Source organism: Salvelinus sp. IW2-2015, linkage group LG36 (genome assembly GCF_002910315.2).
Source record: "Salvelinus sp. IW2-2015 linkage group LG36, ASM291031v2, whole genome shotgun sequence".
Classification (NCBI taxonomy): Eukaryota; Metazoa; Chordata; class Actinopteri; order Salmoniformes; family Salmonidae; genus Salvelinus; species Salvelinus sp. IW2-2015.
This window is the reverse complement of record NC_036875.1, coordinates 38,870,068-38,887,125: the sequence shown is the minus strand read 5'-3', so window position 1 is coordinate 38,887,125 and position 17,058 is coordinate 38,870,068. Positions and strand designations below refer to the sequence as shown.

The 17,058-nt window shown below is 43.3% G+C and overlaps 1 protein-coding gene across 1 annotated transcript in view; it reads right to left on the bottom strand.

The window, feature by feature from the left end:
- Nucleotides 1-17,058, bottom strand: part of LOC111959762 (aryl hydrocarbon receptor-like) — a 65,235-nt gene that overhangs the window by 30,875 nt on the left and 17,302 nt on the right. The window contains 1 exon segment of the mRNA XM_023981558.2: nucleotides 10,007-10,194. Coding sequence (XP_023837326.1) covers nucleotides 10,007-10,194 — 188 coding nt within the window.

The window sequence follows — 17,058 nt, the reverse complement described above, 5'->3', positions numbered from 1 at the left end:
ACTGAGCAATTGGGGGAGAAGGGCCTTGATCAGGGAGGTGACCAAGAACCCAATGGTCACTCTGGCAGAGCTCCAGAGTTCCTCTGTGGAGGTGGGAGAACCTTCCAGAACCATCTCTGCAGCACTCCACCAATCAGACCTTTATGGTAGAGTGGCCAGACGGAAGCCACTCCTCAGTAAAAGGCACTTGACAGCCCACTTGGAGACACCTAACGGACTCTCAGACCATGAGAAACAAGATTCTCTGGTCTGATGAAACCAAGATTGAACTCTTTGGCCTGAATGCCAAGCGTCACGTCTGGAGGAAACATGGCACAATCCCTACGGTGAAGCATGGTGGTGGCAGAATCATGCTGTGGGGAAGTTCAGTGGCAGGGACTGGGAGACAGGTCAGGATCGAGGGAACAACGAACGGAGAAAAGTACAGAGAGATCCTTGATGAAAAACTGCTCCAAAGCATTGTCACCTTCCAACAGGACAACGACCCAAAGCACACAGCCAAGACAACGCAGAAGTGGCTTCAGGACAAGTCTCTGAATGTTCTTGAGAGGCCCAGCGTCATACCAAAGAAGACTTGAGGCTGTAATCGCTGCCAAAGGTGCTTCAAGAAAGTACTGAGTAAAAGGTCTGAATACTTATGTAAATGTGATATCAGGTTTTTCTTTTATTATAAATTTGGAAAATAATTCTAAAAACCAGTTTTTGCTATTATGGAGTATTGTGTGTAGATTGATGAGAGAAAAGAACAACTATTTAATACATTTTAGAATAAGACTAACAACAAAATGAACTTTCTGTATGTACTGTATGTGGGTGAGTTGTGGACATTCCATTTACAGCTACAATGGCAAACAGACATAGAGGATGTTTACAATGAACTTGAACAGGCGGTCCATTATCTTCTACGCTTTTTTTTTACAGTGACACACAATGTGTCGCCAGGAGAATGTCCTACACGAGTTACAAAACATCTACCGTTTTCTCATGGAGTCAAGCTACAATGCCAGGATACACATATGTTGTTTTCAAATCAGTTTGGGCCATATCAGCTCTTTCTAGTCAGCTGCTTCTTTAGAGAGCCCTATATAGGACTATATGTAGTGGTGCTGACTGGAGGGACTATAAAGGACTATCTATATTGCTGCCAAGGAAAATACCCTCTGAAACCATGCAGTGCACTTGAACACTTGTTGTTGTGCGTCCACTCAGCCAATGGCATGAGGACCAACATTTACATTTTACATTTTTAGTCATTTAGCAGACGCTCTTATCCAGAGCGACTTACAGTAGAGTGCATACATTTTATTACATTTTACATACTGAGACAAGGATATCCCTACCGGCCAAACCCTCCCTAACCCGGACGACGCTATGCCAATTGTGCATCGCCCACGGACCTCCCGGTGTGAACCCAGAGACTCTGGTGGCGCAGCTAGCACTGTGATGCAGTGCCCTAGACCACTGCGCCACCCGGGAGACCCTAAAAGAAACACTTTTGGTTGATCTAAGAAGGAAGATAAAGAACAGAGATACATTTGTCCAGATCGCAGATGTTAATTAGACCCAGTACATACATCTGTATACTACATGTATGCCTCACTATTGTGCTCCTGCGAGAATAAGATAAATATATTATATAATGGTGCCGTGTGCAATGTTTTCACCAGAAAACATTCAATGGAACGGCTCATGATTCTTTTTGCTACTGTTCTAAGTCCATACTCTTCTGTGATCGCTGACCCCTTTGAGATATCCAACTACACTACATAACACAATACAATAACACGGTCTCTGGGAATTCAACCCGTCCGACGGAAACATAAACAATGAACGACATCACAATGAATGATATCAAAGCTCTTTGGTTACTTCACCGTAGGGACCATAAGACAATGCGATGTGCGATGATGTAATCCATATTGCCAAATGTATAAATGACCTTGCGTCCATTGTTTCTCTCATATCAAATTAAGAATGAAAATCAATGCAACCGAGGCCCTTTGAGCTCTGATTAAAAGTTGACCAGCCTGGTCTTTAAACACCATGTCATGCAAGGCTAAATTGGCATGGACACTATGCTCTTTAAACTTGTTGACCGGCTGGGGCTGAGACAAGTGTGCATCGTGTCAGGTGCAGCTTGTCCACAACGTGTGGATGCCATAGGAGGGTCAAAGTGTTAGGGGTGACATTGGCTGTGCTGTATGCACATAAACATGCCACTCATAGCAGTATGGGAATGCCGCTGCATCGCTGCGGTGTCACCATCTGTCTGTTCCTCCAGCACATGATAATAACGGGGAAGTAGCCTCACAGTGTCAGGAGAAAAAAAACCTGACCGTTATATACGGGACGGGTCCAGTGCCCTTGAAGCTGCCATTGCGCAAATGTGTGCTGACATTGGATGTGTGTGTGTGTGTGTGTGTGTGTGTGTGTGTGTGTGTGTGTGTGTGTGTGTGTGTGTGTGTGTGTGTGTGTGTGTGTGTGTGTGTGTGTGTTTGTTGTGTGTGTCTGTGTGTGTGTGTGTGTGTGTGTGTGTGTGTGTCTGTGTGTGTCTGTGTGTGTCTGTGTGTGTGTCTGTGTGTGTGCTGTAAAAGATCCCTCCCGTGGACGAAGGCACACACTGCCAGTAGGAGTGTGTAGGGAGTTGTGGGTCACACACTGCCAGTAGGAGTGTGTAGGGAGTTGTGGCTCTTTCATCCAGTCACATTACCATTTAGGGAGCAGAGAGTGCAGGAGGAACCCACACAAACACATCTATCTTGGCATAACTGTGATTTGACAAAGAAATATCAGCTAGCTATCATTAGATAGGCTAACCAGCTGCAGCTAGCTATTATGCTAGCTCGCTGCTGTCAGCTTGGTAAACACAAGGTCAGCGCCGGCTTAACTTTCTGTTCACTTCTTCTTCTCTACTTTAGCCCAAATATAACCGAACATAACCAAATTAGCTATTGTTTGGTGTGATGGAATGGCAAAGACACACCCCAAAATACCACCCACATGAAACCACACCCCAAAGACAACTCTTGTTTGCCTTCAGTCATGGCCGCTAGCATCTTTTAAAATAGCACGGATGAAAAACGAGGCCAAATCAGGAAGTGCAGTTCTACTTTAAAAAAGTGAAAAAGAAATGACAGAGGAACAACACACCTCAGAGACAGACAGATAGATAGAGAGACAGATAATGAAAGAGAGAGAGAAAGAGATAACGAGAAAGAGACAGGGCATCATCTCCCTCACAGACACATTTATCATTCTCCTCTCTATCCACCTCAACAGACCAGAATCATACTCCAATCCTTCATAGCTCATCTGTGGAATTAGACATGACTAGACATGCATGTCTAAGTCACACACTTACCCCACGCTAAGGTGAGATTAGAACTCGTCTCTGAGAATGAGCCTGTTGGCGTGACTGTCTCTTGTGTGGGAGCGAAAGGGGTGAGAGGGCACTAAGACGTATGGGCAGGAGTCAACTATCTTTAGGAATGTAATCTCCTCTGGTTGAAGATGAGCTGAGCTGCACTCGTTCAACACTAGCGACGCCTACCCATTCTTAACATCAGCAAAGCCTTGTGCTGTACACAGCCCAAGCATATTTCTGAGCTAAATAAAGTGTGGGAAGAGAGGGATAGTTCTAACACCTCATAAACCAATGCCCAGCCCCCTTCAGCACCTCATGTTGGTGCCTATGGCGGTAGAGGTTGAGTTACTGAGGATTCAATGAGAATGTGAATAAATAAGTGCCCATATATGTTATATAACATATAACTGCCCATATACACCATCGTCTAGGGTTCTGGGCAGGGTTGAGAGTGGAAAAGGACATGGAGACTGAGAGGATATGGTGGCGGTGCCAGAGGCGCCAAGATAACTGACTCAGCAAGTCATCTGCCAACGCTCCGGCTTTGATGTCTGTTAACCCTTAATGGCTGACATGTTGAGGGTGTTGGAGTTGGCTTTTCAATGATGAGTCATCTTATGAGTCACTGGACATTGTTCTGTATAATTTCGAACCAAACATTTGGTGTATGTCAGTGTCTTGGTCCTAGTCACAGGATAAGTGCGTGTGTGTGTGGGGGTTGGTGCTGTCTCTTATACACATCTAGATGTGTATAAGAGACAGGGGTTATACCTAGTACCAAAAAGAGTTCTACAAAGGGTTCTCCTCTGAGGACAGAGGACTTTCTCCTATCGATTATCATCAACCACAACAACACATGGTAAAAAGAGTTAAAGATTTGATGATCGGAAATTTTTTAAACAATTATTGTGGTTCAGGAATCGTGTTCTCCACAGCCCGTTTATTGAACTATTTTTGTTGCCATGTTCCCCATCACAGCCATGACGTATCAGAGAGATTCACTGATGTACAGTAATCCATTTAAATGATACAGTATAATAAAAAGCATCCTATTATGTGGTCTACTAACCAAGTGCATTACTGGAGACAAGTTTGTTGCGGTCTGATTTGAAAGTAAAAATGGACCCAGAGGCTCCAAACATTTGGGTGACTCAGGTTAGACAACCAACATCTTGATTTATCCCTTGTATCATCTTAAGGGTAAAAAAATAACCCACCACTATGTGTAACAGCAGAGAAAACCCCCTAAATCAACTTGAAATTTGATGACTCTCCTAGAGGGTACAAAGATTGTCTAACATGGAACCCAAACCGGCTGCGTGCGTGCGCCATTGTGAATACATTTATTTTGTCCCCCCACACCAAACGCGATCACGACACGCAGGTTAAAACAAACTCTGAACCAATTACATTAATTTGGGGACAGGTCGAAAAGCATTAAACCTTTATGGCAATTTAGCTAGCTAGCTTGCACTTACTAGCTAATTTGTCCTATTTAGCTAGCTTGCTGTTGCTAGCAAATTTGTCCTGGGATATAAACATTGTTATTTTACCTGAAATGCACAAGGTCCTCTACTCCGACAATTAATCCACACATAAAACAGTCAACCGAATCATCTCTCGTCCTTCTAGGCTTTTTCTTCTCATGACTTAATATTGCGATTGGCAACTTTCATAAATTAGGTGCATTACCGCCACTGACCTCGTTCGTCTTTCAGTCACCCACGTGGGCATAACCAATGAGGATATGGCACGTGGGTACCTGCTTCTATAAACCAATGAGGAGATGGGAGAGGCAGGACTTGCAGTGCAATCTATCTATTTTATCCCGTGGCAACGCAGACGCTCGTTGGCGCGCGCGAGCAGTGTGGGTGCAATAATTGAATAATATAGATTTCTACATTTATTTAGCAACGCTCGTGCACGTGACGTGAGCGATGTAGTCAGCCTGTTAGGGTAATTTTTGACCCGGCAGTTATAAAAGAATTTACACACCACAAAAACCACAAAGACACACACACACACGAGAAATCGAGTGATTGAACTGATTGAAATCAGACAAAACTAATGTGCAGCATCTCCCCTCCACGACCCCACACATGACTCATGTTCACAGACAAAATAAACAAAATGTCAGACAAAATAAACATTTATTGAAAGCATTGTTTACTAATGGGGAATGCAGTCAGAGGCTATAAAGGTGCTGCAGATGACAGTCCCCCCAGTTCTCTCTTTGCTGAAGCCATGAGTGCACGTTTCAGAGCCCAACAGGTCGTAGATCTGATTTATTCAGATGTCCAGGAGGAACAAGAGAACAGTGATTTAGAAGAGGAGGAGGTATCTGAAGAAGAGGATGGGGAAGAATACAACCCCGAGCACGGTGCATCATCTTCAGATGAAGAAGAAATAACCCAAGCTGAAAGAGACATTTTTGAAAAAGAACAGCAAAATAACATGGTCCTTGTCACCATATGACAACCAAGGCAGGATGGCAGCACAAAATGTCATAAGGACCCCAGGGCCCACAAGACATGCAGTTGCCCAGGACATCGCCTCAACATTCTACATGTTCATCACACTAGCCATCTAAAAAAAATCATCCTGGAGATTACAAATTTGGAGGGTTTCCGTAAATATGGAGACAACTGGAAAAGGATGGATTGACCTGCGTGCCTACATAGGGCTGCTAATCTTAGCGGGTGTGTATAGGTCCCGAGGCGAGGCTACATGTAGTCTCTGGGATTCAGAGAGTGGAAGGGTGATTTTCCATGCCACGATGTCACTGAGTCTTTCACACTTTCTCAAGAATGCTACGATTTAATAACCGTGAGTCAAGACCAAGACGTGTGAGAGACAAACTGGCGGCCATAAGAGAGGTCTGGGTGAAGTGGGTGGAGCGTCTGCCGTACCTCTACAACCCTGGGCCTGAAGTAACAGTGGATGAGCAACTGGATCCATTCAGAGGTACATTTTGTATTTTCATATCTGTAATATAAGTGATTTTCACTGTTAATTTTATTATACACTGCTCAAAAAAATAAAGGGAACACTAAAATAACACATCCTAGATCTGTATATTCTTATTAAATACTTTTTGCTTTACATAGTTGAATGTGCTGACAACAAAATCACACAAAAATTATCAATGGAAATCAAATTTATCAACCCATGGAGGTCTGGATTTGGAGTCACACTCAAAATTAAAGTGGAAATCCCCACTACAGGCTGATCCAACTTTGATGTAATGTCCTTAAAACAAGTCAAAATGAGGTCTCAGTAGTGTGTGTGGCCTCCACGTGCCTGTATGACCTCCCTACAATGCCTGGGCATGCTCCTGATGAGGTGGCGGATGGTCTCCTGAGGGATCTCCTCCCAGACCTGGACTAAAGCATCCGCTAACTCCTGGACAGTCTGTGGTGCAATGTGGCGTTGGTGGATGGAGCGAGACATGATGTCCCAGATGTGCTCAATTGGATTCAGGTCTGGGGAACGGGCGGGCCAGTCCATAGCATCAATGCCTTCCTCTTGCAGGAACTGCTGACACACTCCTGCCACATGAGGTCTAGCATTGTCTTGCATTAGGAGGAAGCAGGGGCCAACCGCACAGCATATGGTCTACAATTGGTCTGAGGATCTCATCTCGGTACCTAATGGCAGTCAGGCTACCTCTGGCGAGCACATGGAGGCTGTGCGGCCCAAAGAAATGCCACCCCACACCATGACTGACCCACACGCCCAAATGGTCATGCTGGAGGATGTTGGCAGGCAGCAGAACGTTCTCCACGGCGTCTCCAGACTCTGTCACGTCTGTCACGTGCCCAGTGTGAACCTGCTTGCATCTGTGAAGAGCACAGGGCGCCAGTGCGAATTTTGCCAATCTTGGTGTGTCTCTGGCAAAATGCCAGAACGTCCTGCACGGTGTTGGGCTGTAAGCACAACCCCACCTGTGGAGTTGGGCCTCATAACCACCCTCATGGAGTCTGTTTCTGACCGTTTGAGCAGACACATGCACATTTGTGGCTGCTGGAGGTCATTTTGCAGGGCGTCTGGCAGTGCTCCACCTGCTCCTCCTTGCACAAAGGCGGAGGTAGCGGTCCTGCTTGCTGGGTTGATGCCCTCCTACGGCCTCCTCCCCGTCTCCTGATGTACTGGCCTGTCTCCTGGTAGCGCCTCCATGCTCTAGACCTACGCTGACAGACACAGCAACCTTTCTTGCCACAGGCTCGCATGATGTGACCATCCTGGATGAGCTGCACTACCTGAGCCACTTGTGTGGGTTGTAGACCTCGTCTCATGCTACCACTAGAGTGGAGAGCACGCCAGCATTCAAAAGTGACCAAAACATCAGCCAGGAAGCATAGAACTGAGAAGTGGTCTGTGGTCACCACCTGCAGAACCACTCCTTTATTGGGGGTGTCTTGCTAATTGCCTATAATTTCCACCTTTTGTCTATTCCATTTGCACAACAGCATGTGAAATTTATTGTCAATCAGTGTTGCTTCCTAAGTGGACAGGTTGATTTCACAGAAGTGTGATTGACTTGGAGTTACATTGTGTTGTTTAAGTGTTCCTTTATTTTTTTGAGCAGTGTGATTATTGCTGTAATATCATTGATTTATGTGATTGTTTTTTGTGACACGGATACTAATTACTGATAGTAATCTCTTTTGTCAAAAGGTCGCTGTCCTTTCCGGCAGTATATGCCCAGCAAGCCAGCAAAGTATGGCATCAAGATATGGGTGGCCTGTAACGCACAATCCCGCTACGCTTGGAAAAATGCTAGTCTACACAGGGAAGCCGACCAGCGGAGGCCCGGAGAAGAACCAGGGGATGCGGGTTGTGCTTGATGTGACAGATGGACTGAGGGGCACAATGTCACGTATGACAATTTCTTCACCTCTTATGAAGAGGAAGATCAGCATGGTTTGGCACTGTTAGAAAGAACAAGCCTGAGCTCAACCTGCACTCCTCTCAACAAGGGGGAGAAGGCCTTTACAGCTGGGAAAGGCACTTTCAAAAAAGGGAGCGCCTTGCCCGCACAGCAGCCTCTGCAACGCTTGTGAAAGCTATTCAGGGAGCTGAATCTTGTCCTTATCCACCTGAGGCTGCAGCTGGGGCATGCAAGAGAGGAGATGCCAATTCTGCCCCCAAAGAAGGACTGTAAAACAAACACTATGTGCTGCACATGTGAGGAATATATCTGCAAAGTCCATGCACACACACTTGTATACTGTCCTAAATGTGCTAATTAGAGTTGATTGATTTATGTTCTTCACGTTTTTGTTTTGTATCTATTACCTTATTTTATTCTTATTTATTGTTGTTGTTTATTAACCTTGTGGGTGGGGGAAATGGTTAAAAAAATTGGAGAAGACTAGTATTTTGTAGTTGAATTCCTCATTGTACAGTATATAGATAATATCAGTAATGTTGCCAAATAAAGTTCAAGACTGTTATTGTTTCCCTTCAATAAAATGCATTTAAAACTACTTTTTGCACATTTCTGATACTTTCTTAGACTATACAAGTGCTCTCTTGCCTAAAAAAAATTATGTTTACACCTATGCAGTACCTTTAGCAATAAAAATAATAGTAATAATAATAATAAACCTCTAATTTAGGAAAGAAAACAATTATGACGGGTGTGTTGTAATAAAAATGAGTGGTGTCCACTGATTAAATGCATTCTAACTGCATTGTGAAGAGGGAAAACCCAGATATTTACAGTTTGTGATGAATGACAGGTTGTTTCTTCATGCAAAATAGATTTGGGGTTTAAAATTCAATTAAGCTGCTTTATTTTAGGGGTTTAGTGAAGGCGGGTCATTTTTGACCCTTAGGACAAGGGGAGTATGCAGAATGTTAAGACTACACAAGGGTTGTTAATGTCTGCGCTCTGTTGCTGTCCTGCTGCCAACCCACGGGGGGAGCATACTCTGTGGCTGTCCCGCTGCCAACCCACGGGGGGAGCATACTCTGTGGCTGTCCCGCTGCCAACCTACGGGGGGAGCATACTCTGTGGCTGTCCCGCTAACAACCCACGGGGGAGCGCGCTCGGTTGCTGTCCTGCTGCCAACCCATGGGGGAGCAAGTTCTGTTGCTGTCCTGCTGCCAACCTACGGGGGGAGCGTGCTCTGTGGCTGTCCTGCTGCCAACCCACTGGAGGGTGCAGACTTTCAACAGTACATCAAAATAGTAATGCAACAAGGAAATTCAAATGTGTTTACAAATGGCTAGAATCTGGGCCTAGCGTGCCATAGTAAGTTAGCTAGAATGAGGCTATAGCATGCTATAGTAGATTAGTTCTGAGAGCCAAAGGAAGGCCTGGTACTGCTGTGTATGCTGTGTTGGAGATTCTAGTGTCATTGTTGTCATGTTTACATGTCCTGGGTCAGCTGATGCTCTACTAAATACTGTAGTCTACTACACAACATTTCCTCAAGAGGCTTTAGTTTCTTACTGCATCGGTCTATTCTCTTTGGGTTATTTTGACACTGACAGGACATACTGTACACAACACCATTTATTCACCAAGTTCTCTCCTTAACGGCTTTGTAATCCGTAGACTGCACTGATCTTGTAAGTTGTTAATTGTCTGGTTGATTAATTTGGTACTTGACTGGTACTTGATATGAAACTCACCTTTGAAGAAGCTCTTCACCTTCAGGTAGCCGACACTGATGCGGAGCACGGAGAGTTTGTCCAGGCGAGAGCGCACATCCTCAGGGAATGGTAGGAGGCCTGTCAGCCTGTCCAGCTCCCCGTTCAGCCGATCCCGGTGGCGTTTGGATGGGTTCGACTTGACCACATCTGGAGCAGGAGTTTTCTTGCTGAGGGGAAAGGAGACAACATCATTATGGTTAGTTAGACCATAGGTACTTATTGTGCTGATTGTAAATCTCTGTAGAAGGAAATCTGATTGTAATCGTTATTGTTGAGAGATGATGTACCTCGTTGTAAAATGAATGTGTATACCAGCATTACAGGTAAACAATCTTTGGATGACAACACTTTACTGAATGACAACACAACAGCAACAAAGACTGGACACATCATAACTTTAGACAGCTTAGCCACAATATGGGTCTATGACATAATGCTATTATAGTTCAATTTCATAAGCTTGTAATGCTTGTAACGACCTGGCAAGAGTGACATCCACTGAAATAAGAGGCCTGAAGCATGGAAGAATTTCCTAACACTGAAATAAGCATGGGGGAACAGGACGTTTTTAAAACCATGCTACAGAGGGTAGTGTGTACAGCCCAGTACATCAATGGGGTCAAGCTTCCTGCCATCCAGGACCTATATACTAGGCGGTGTCAGAGGAAGGCTCCAAAAATTGTTAAAGACTCCAGTCACCCAAGTCATAGACTGTTCTTTCTGCTACCACACGGCAAGCGGTACCGGAGCGCCAAGTCTAGGTCCAAAAGGCTCCTTAACAGCTTCTACCCCCAAGCCAGCAGACTGCTGAACAATTAACCAAATGTCCACCCGGACTATTTACATTGACCCCCCACTCTCAATTTTTTTTATTTCATTGTTGGTTAAGGACTTGTAAGTAAGCATTTCACGGTTGAATTTGGCACATGTGACTAATAAAATTTGATTTGAACCAAGGCTGAATCACTTCAGTCACCCTGGCTAGCAGACCCTGCATGAGTATGGCTTCCTCTGAGTTGGGTTTATGACACACGCTAATAAAAACATGAATAGTTTCGAAACCCAGTGAGCAATAGTGGTGCACCGCTTACAGTACTGAAACTCCAGCTTGAACGCAGGAAAGACGAGGCAACTCGTAAACATGACTAATAAACACAGTGAAGCACACTGTTTTCTAGGTGAATCATCATACATTATTAGCCTAAGGAGATAGGAATCAGTGGAGGTAGTCGCAGCCCCTGAGGCCAGAGGGATTTCCTGCTTTGAGGAGAGAAGCGTACAAAGCGCTACAGTCCAGCTGCTAGCATATACTATACAAGAGGACACAGGGATCACTCCTCTCTACAGTTTCTCCAAGACTAAACTTTCTGCAATGCAAAAAGCCGGTATAGTGAAAAAAATATGTAAATAAAATGAACAGCTGTTAATGTCAACAAATAATGTCTGTAAACGTTCACATCTATAGAATAAACACAATGCTCTTTTGTAAATGTTCACTGTCAAAACCGAGTATTTTCATGCACAACGGAGGCTATCAGAGGTCTTTGTTTGTTTTGCTCCCTGTGGTATTTCACTTCACAGGCAACTGGGTGATAATGTCTTGGGACAACTCTTGTTGAAGGCCAAAGTCAAGTTTATGAGTCTCGTGCAGACACATGTCATTAACTGCAAATCAGACACACGTGCTCAGGCTTAAGCCAAGCTTGCTGGGACCGTAGTCCGGAGGCTCTAACTCCCCTCGCCCCACTGGAGCAAGAACCCAGGCTCATTTCTGAACTAAAGTGGATGACTTCAATACACCATTTCACTTTTTCAAATGTGGGTTAAGGGTTGGGGGACTGGCAGCTGCTATTTATCTCAAGGGCATTGTTTAAACGGCATCTGTTTCAAAGTTTGAAGTTTAAGTTTATTAGCAACATGCACAGGATACAACAGCTGTAAAACAGTATAGTGAAAATGTTAACCTTGAGAGCTCTTTCCCTACACTGCAGTGATAGTAATAATAATAAAATAATAATAATAGAAAAGATAATTAAAATAAAAAACACACAACAAGTACGATATAAGCTGAAGAAACACAAGAATACAAGTATATACTGGTCAGTGTCAGTACCTTTTTCAATGTGCAGGGGTACTGGAGTGGTTGAGGTGTGTTTATACATAAAAACATGAGTAATGGTGACCGGTAGCAGGATAAATAGATTAGCTACTAATGGTAATGGCAAACAATAATCAATGAACAGCAGTGTAATGCCATTAATACATCTAATCATCAATCATAACAGCAGCGTTGTCACGTTCCTGACCTGTTTTCTGTTGTTTTGTATGTGTGTGATGGTCAGGGCGTGAGTTTTGGGTGGGCAGTCTATGTTTGCTGTTTCTATGTTGGTTTTGGGTTGCCTGGTATGGCTCTTAATTAGAGGCAGGTGTTTTGCGTTTTCCTCTAATTGAGAGTCATATTAAGGTAGGTTGTTCTCACTGTTTGTTTGTGGGTGATTGTCGCTGTGTCTGTGTTTGTTGCACCACACGGTACTGTCTCGTCTCGTTCATTTGGTCGTTCCTGTTCATGTGTTCTTCGTTTCATGTAAGTTCGTAGTTTAGGTCTGTCTAGTTCGTTTTGTTATTTTGTATATTTAGTCAAGTGTATTTCGTGTCTGTCTTCGTCTTACAATAAAGTCATTATGTATTCATCACCCGCTGCGCCTTGGTCTACTCACTCACCGAAAGAGAGCCGTTACAAGCGTAGATGTGAGGTGGTGTAAGTGTGTGTGGTCAGTAATGAGTGAGGGTGTATGTGAGTGTGTGTATGAGATATGTGTGTTTGCGTGTGAGTAAGAGTGACAGATAAAGTGTGTGTGTGTGTAGAGACCCGTGGATGGGCATAGAGTCAGTGTGGACAGTTTGTGGGAGAGGGAGAGCAGTAGTTGTTAGCTATTTAACAATCTTATGGCCATGGGACAGAAGCTGTTTAGGAGTCTGTTGGTCTGAGCCTTGATGAATGGTACCGGCTGCCGGACGGGAGCATGGAGAAAAAGTCCCTGTCTTGGGTAGCTGCAGTCTTTGGACATTTTTCGGGCCTTTATCCGACGCCACCTGGGATGTACGTCCTGGTTTGCTGGGAGCTATTCCCCAGTGATGCGTTGGGGCATCCGCACCACCCTCTGAAGGGCCTTCCGGTCAAGGTCGGTGCAGTTGCCATACCAGACGGTGATACAACCAGTCAGTATGCTCTCGATGGTGCACCTGTAAAAGTTTCTGAGGATCTGAGGGGCCATGCCAAATCATGTCAGCCTCCAAGGTGGGAAGAGGGAGAAGAGTGCCATCTTCACAACTGTGCTGGTGTGAAAGGACCAGGTTACGTCCTCAGTTAAGTGGACACCGAGGAACTTGAAGCTCTTGACCCTCCACTACGGCTCCGTCGATGTGGATGAGGGTATGGATGAGGGTGTGCACCTCCCCGTTTCCTGTAGTCCACGATCAGCTCCTTGGTCTTGCTGATGTTGAGGGAGAGGTTGTTGTCCTGGCACCACAATGCCAGGTCTCTGACCCCCTCCCTGTATGTAGTCTCATCGCCGTTGGTGATCAGTCCTACCACCGTCATGACGTCAGCAAAGTAGATGATGGGTTGGAGCCGTGCGTGGCCACACATTCAACAGGTAGCAAGACATACTGTAACAGTAAGACACAGTATTTTCCACAAGTAGATTGTCCCCCTGGGTTCGTATTTTCTTTGCCAAAAGAACACTATTTTGGTGTCCTCTGGTGCATTCTAATGACTATCAGAAATACACAGCTATATGATTGAATATTTTATTGAGTTTATTGAGAAAGATGTGACTTTACAATTTCAAAAACGTAAAATGTATGAATTCAGTGTATTGTTAGTTGTTTTAGATATTGTCTAGGTCATAGGCCTATATGATCAGGACTATTTTCTAAGAGAACATTAAACCTTTTTTCACATTTAACCTGTCCTGAGATTAGTCTTATTTACAGTTTTACAGCAAGATATGAGATGCCACAATGATGTTTGTTCAAATTATGTATTTTATTCAAACAGAAAAATTACGTTAATAGCCCACATTATTAAAGTTTTGTTTTCCCAGTTTTTCCCAGGTTTTGACTCTCAAAATCACACTTTTTAAATAGAAAAACAACTACATTGGATGTTCTAAGTTCACAACAATACTTAAACTCCATCAGGAGACCACTTTTGAAGTCTGGGAAATTTAGATTTTTGGGTGTAGCTATTCTTTAATTTAAGTGTGCACCTACAAGAGCCTGTTGTTTAGCGGTGTTTATGTAGCACACGTGATGGTAGAGTTTGCAAAACAAATACCCACTGGATTGATTAAAATAATTATAATATCATTCTGCCAGGTAAGCATAGGCTAGTTAACATATAATTGAGAAGGTTTTTTGGGAAGGGAGTGGCTCCTAATCTGTGACTGGATATTTTATTTCTGAGGCTCCATATCCGTGAGTGTGCAAATTCTCACAGTATCTTGTGAGAATTTGGGACTTCAGTCATTTTCTCATGCCGAAACCAGACTAGATACATAAAAGCCCAAAATATGATATTCAATGTCACTAAGCAAAAAAATATATATAAAAAGCCACTATAATGTCAAAACATTATTTTGTCATGAGTTCAGTACCATTTGCTTGATTTTGTGGACCTCCGACTATGGAGTATCGTTATTACAAATATTTTTTTTATAACTAACCGTCATTGTTCTATGTGGTCATTAGCTAGCTATCGTTAGCATGCTAGTGTTAGCATGTTACAAACTCTGTGCTAGCTAGCTAGCCAGCATTAGCTACCTAGCTAGCCAGCCTAGTAAACTCTAGTCCAGGGCTCAAATTCACAAAACCTTCTTAAGAATAAATGTATTCTTAAGTGCAATTTTTTTCCTTCACTATTGACTTATGAAGAAAGTTCAGCAAAGTTGCTATTCCTCACAAAGGTTTTTGGAAATGTTAGTGTTATTTCTTATGTTTCTCCTTAAGCAAAAATAAAATAAAGCTCTTGGATTTGTTCTTGGAAATGTTCTTAATTACAAGATAGCTGTACCCTTGTCTTAAACTCAGGGCAGTGAGAGAATAAGCTAATAAAAGCAATTTAACATATTTAATTCACTCACAAGCTTAATCTGAAATTTTCAGTATTGATTATTTGAAACCCAAGAACATGTTTTTGAACAATAATCTCAGTATGAAATATGCTAACATGATTGCCATTGCTAGGTAGATAGCTAGCTAAATTGGCTGCCCAGCGACAACCATCTTAAGAAGATATTTAAGAAGTTTGTAAGAAGAAGTTTAAGAAGTCCGTAAGAAAATCATGAAATCTTAAGATATTGTTGAGGAATTACACTTACAAACCATCTTATGAACTTCTTTTTTTGAATCTGGGCAATGATTCTAATAATTAGCTGGTTAATTACAACTGGAGTTGGAGTGAAAACCTACAGGAGGGTAGCTCTCCAGGAACATGGTTGGAAAGCCCTGTTCTAGTCCAATGGAAACCGATGCGACCCTAGCTAGAATATATGACCAGTGGTGACAGTGAGGTCCCGGTCATGATATTTAAGGCTGTAATAAGTAAATACTGAAAATACTGTTTGATGAGCTAGCTAAGTTAGCTTTAGCAAGGTATACCAGTTATCAAAAAGGATGCTATGAGCGAGCATGTTGTAAACTAGCTAGACAGCGACCTAGATAGATAGCTACTAACGTTAGCTAGACGTATCATCATCTCCATTAGCTATCCATCTTGCTATCGCATGAAAAATACCTACAGCAAAATGTCTCTCAATACACTGCATATTACTCAACAATTTCTCAGACATTTGGCTCTTGCACAGGAAAGAAGTGGAAAAAGTTTTCAGGGACCTACCAGATCACAACAAACAGCGAGGGGGAGTTAGGGAGTAATCATCTTATACACATACACTACCGTTCAAAAGTTTGTGGTCACTTAGAAATGTTCTTGCTTTTGAAAGAAAAGCTCATTTTGGTCCATTAAAATAACATAAAATTGATCAGAAATAGAGTGTAGACATTGTTAATGTTGTAAATGACTATTGTAGCTGGAAACGGCAGATTTTTTATGGAATATCTACATAGGCGTACAGAGGCCCATTATCAGCAACCATCACTCCTGTGTTCCAATGGCACGTTGTGTTAGCTAATCCAAGTTTATAATTTTAAAAGGCTAATTGATCATTAGAAAACCCTTTTGCAATTATGTATAGCGCAGCTGAAAAACTGTTGAGAGGCAATACAACAGGCCTCTAGACTAGTGAGTATCTGGAGCGTCAGCATTTGTGGGTTCGATTACTGGCTCAAAATGATCAGAAACAAAAGACCTTTCTTCTGAAACTCGTCAGTCTGTTCTTGTTCTTGAGAAAGGAAGGCTATTCCATGCGAGAAATTGCAAAGAAACTGAAGATCTCTACAACGCTGTGTACTAGTCCCTTCAGAGAACCAACGCAAACTGTCTCTAACCAGAAGAGAAAGCGGAGTGGGAGGCCCCGGTGCACAACTGAGCAAGACGACAAGTACATTAGAGTGTCTAGTTTGAGAAACAGAATGCCCCACAAGTCCTCAACTGGCAGCTTCATTAAATAGTACCCGCAAAACACCAGTCTCAACGTCAAACAGTGAAGAAGCCGACTCCGGGATGCTGGCCTTCTAGGCAGAGTTGCAAAGAAAAAGACCATACCTCCTACTGCCAATAAAATGAAAAGATAAGGATGGCCAAAAGAACACAGACACTGGACAGATGAACTTGAGTTGTTGGATCACAAAGAAGAACATTCGTGAGAACGCAGAAAAAAAATGAAAAGAGTGTAGAGTGCTTGACACCATCTGTCAAGCATGGTGAGCAATGTGATGTCTGGTCTTGTGGTTAAAGTGGGAGATTTGTACAGGGGTAAAAGGAATCTTGGAGAAGGAAGCAATCAATCCATTTTGCAACACCATGCCACACCTTATGGGACGGCGCTTAATTGGAGCCAATTTCCTCC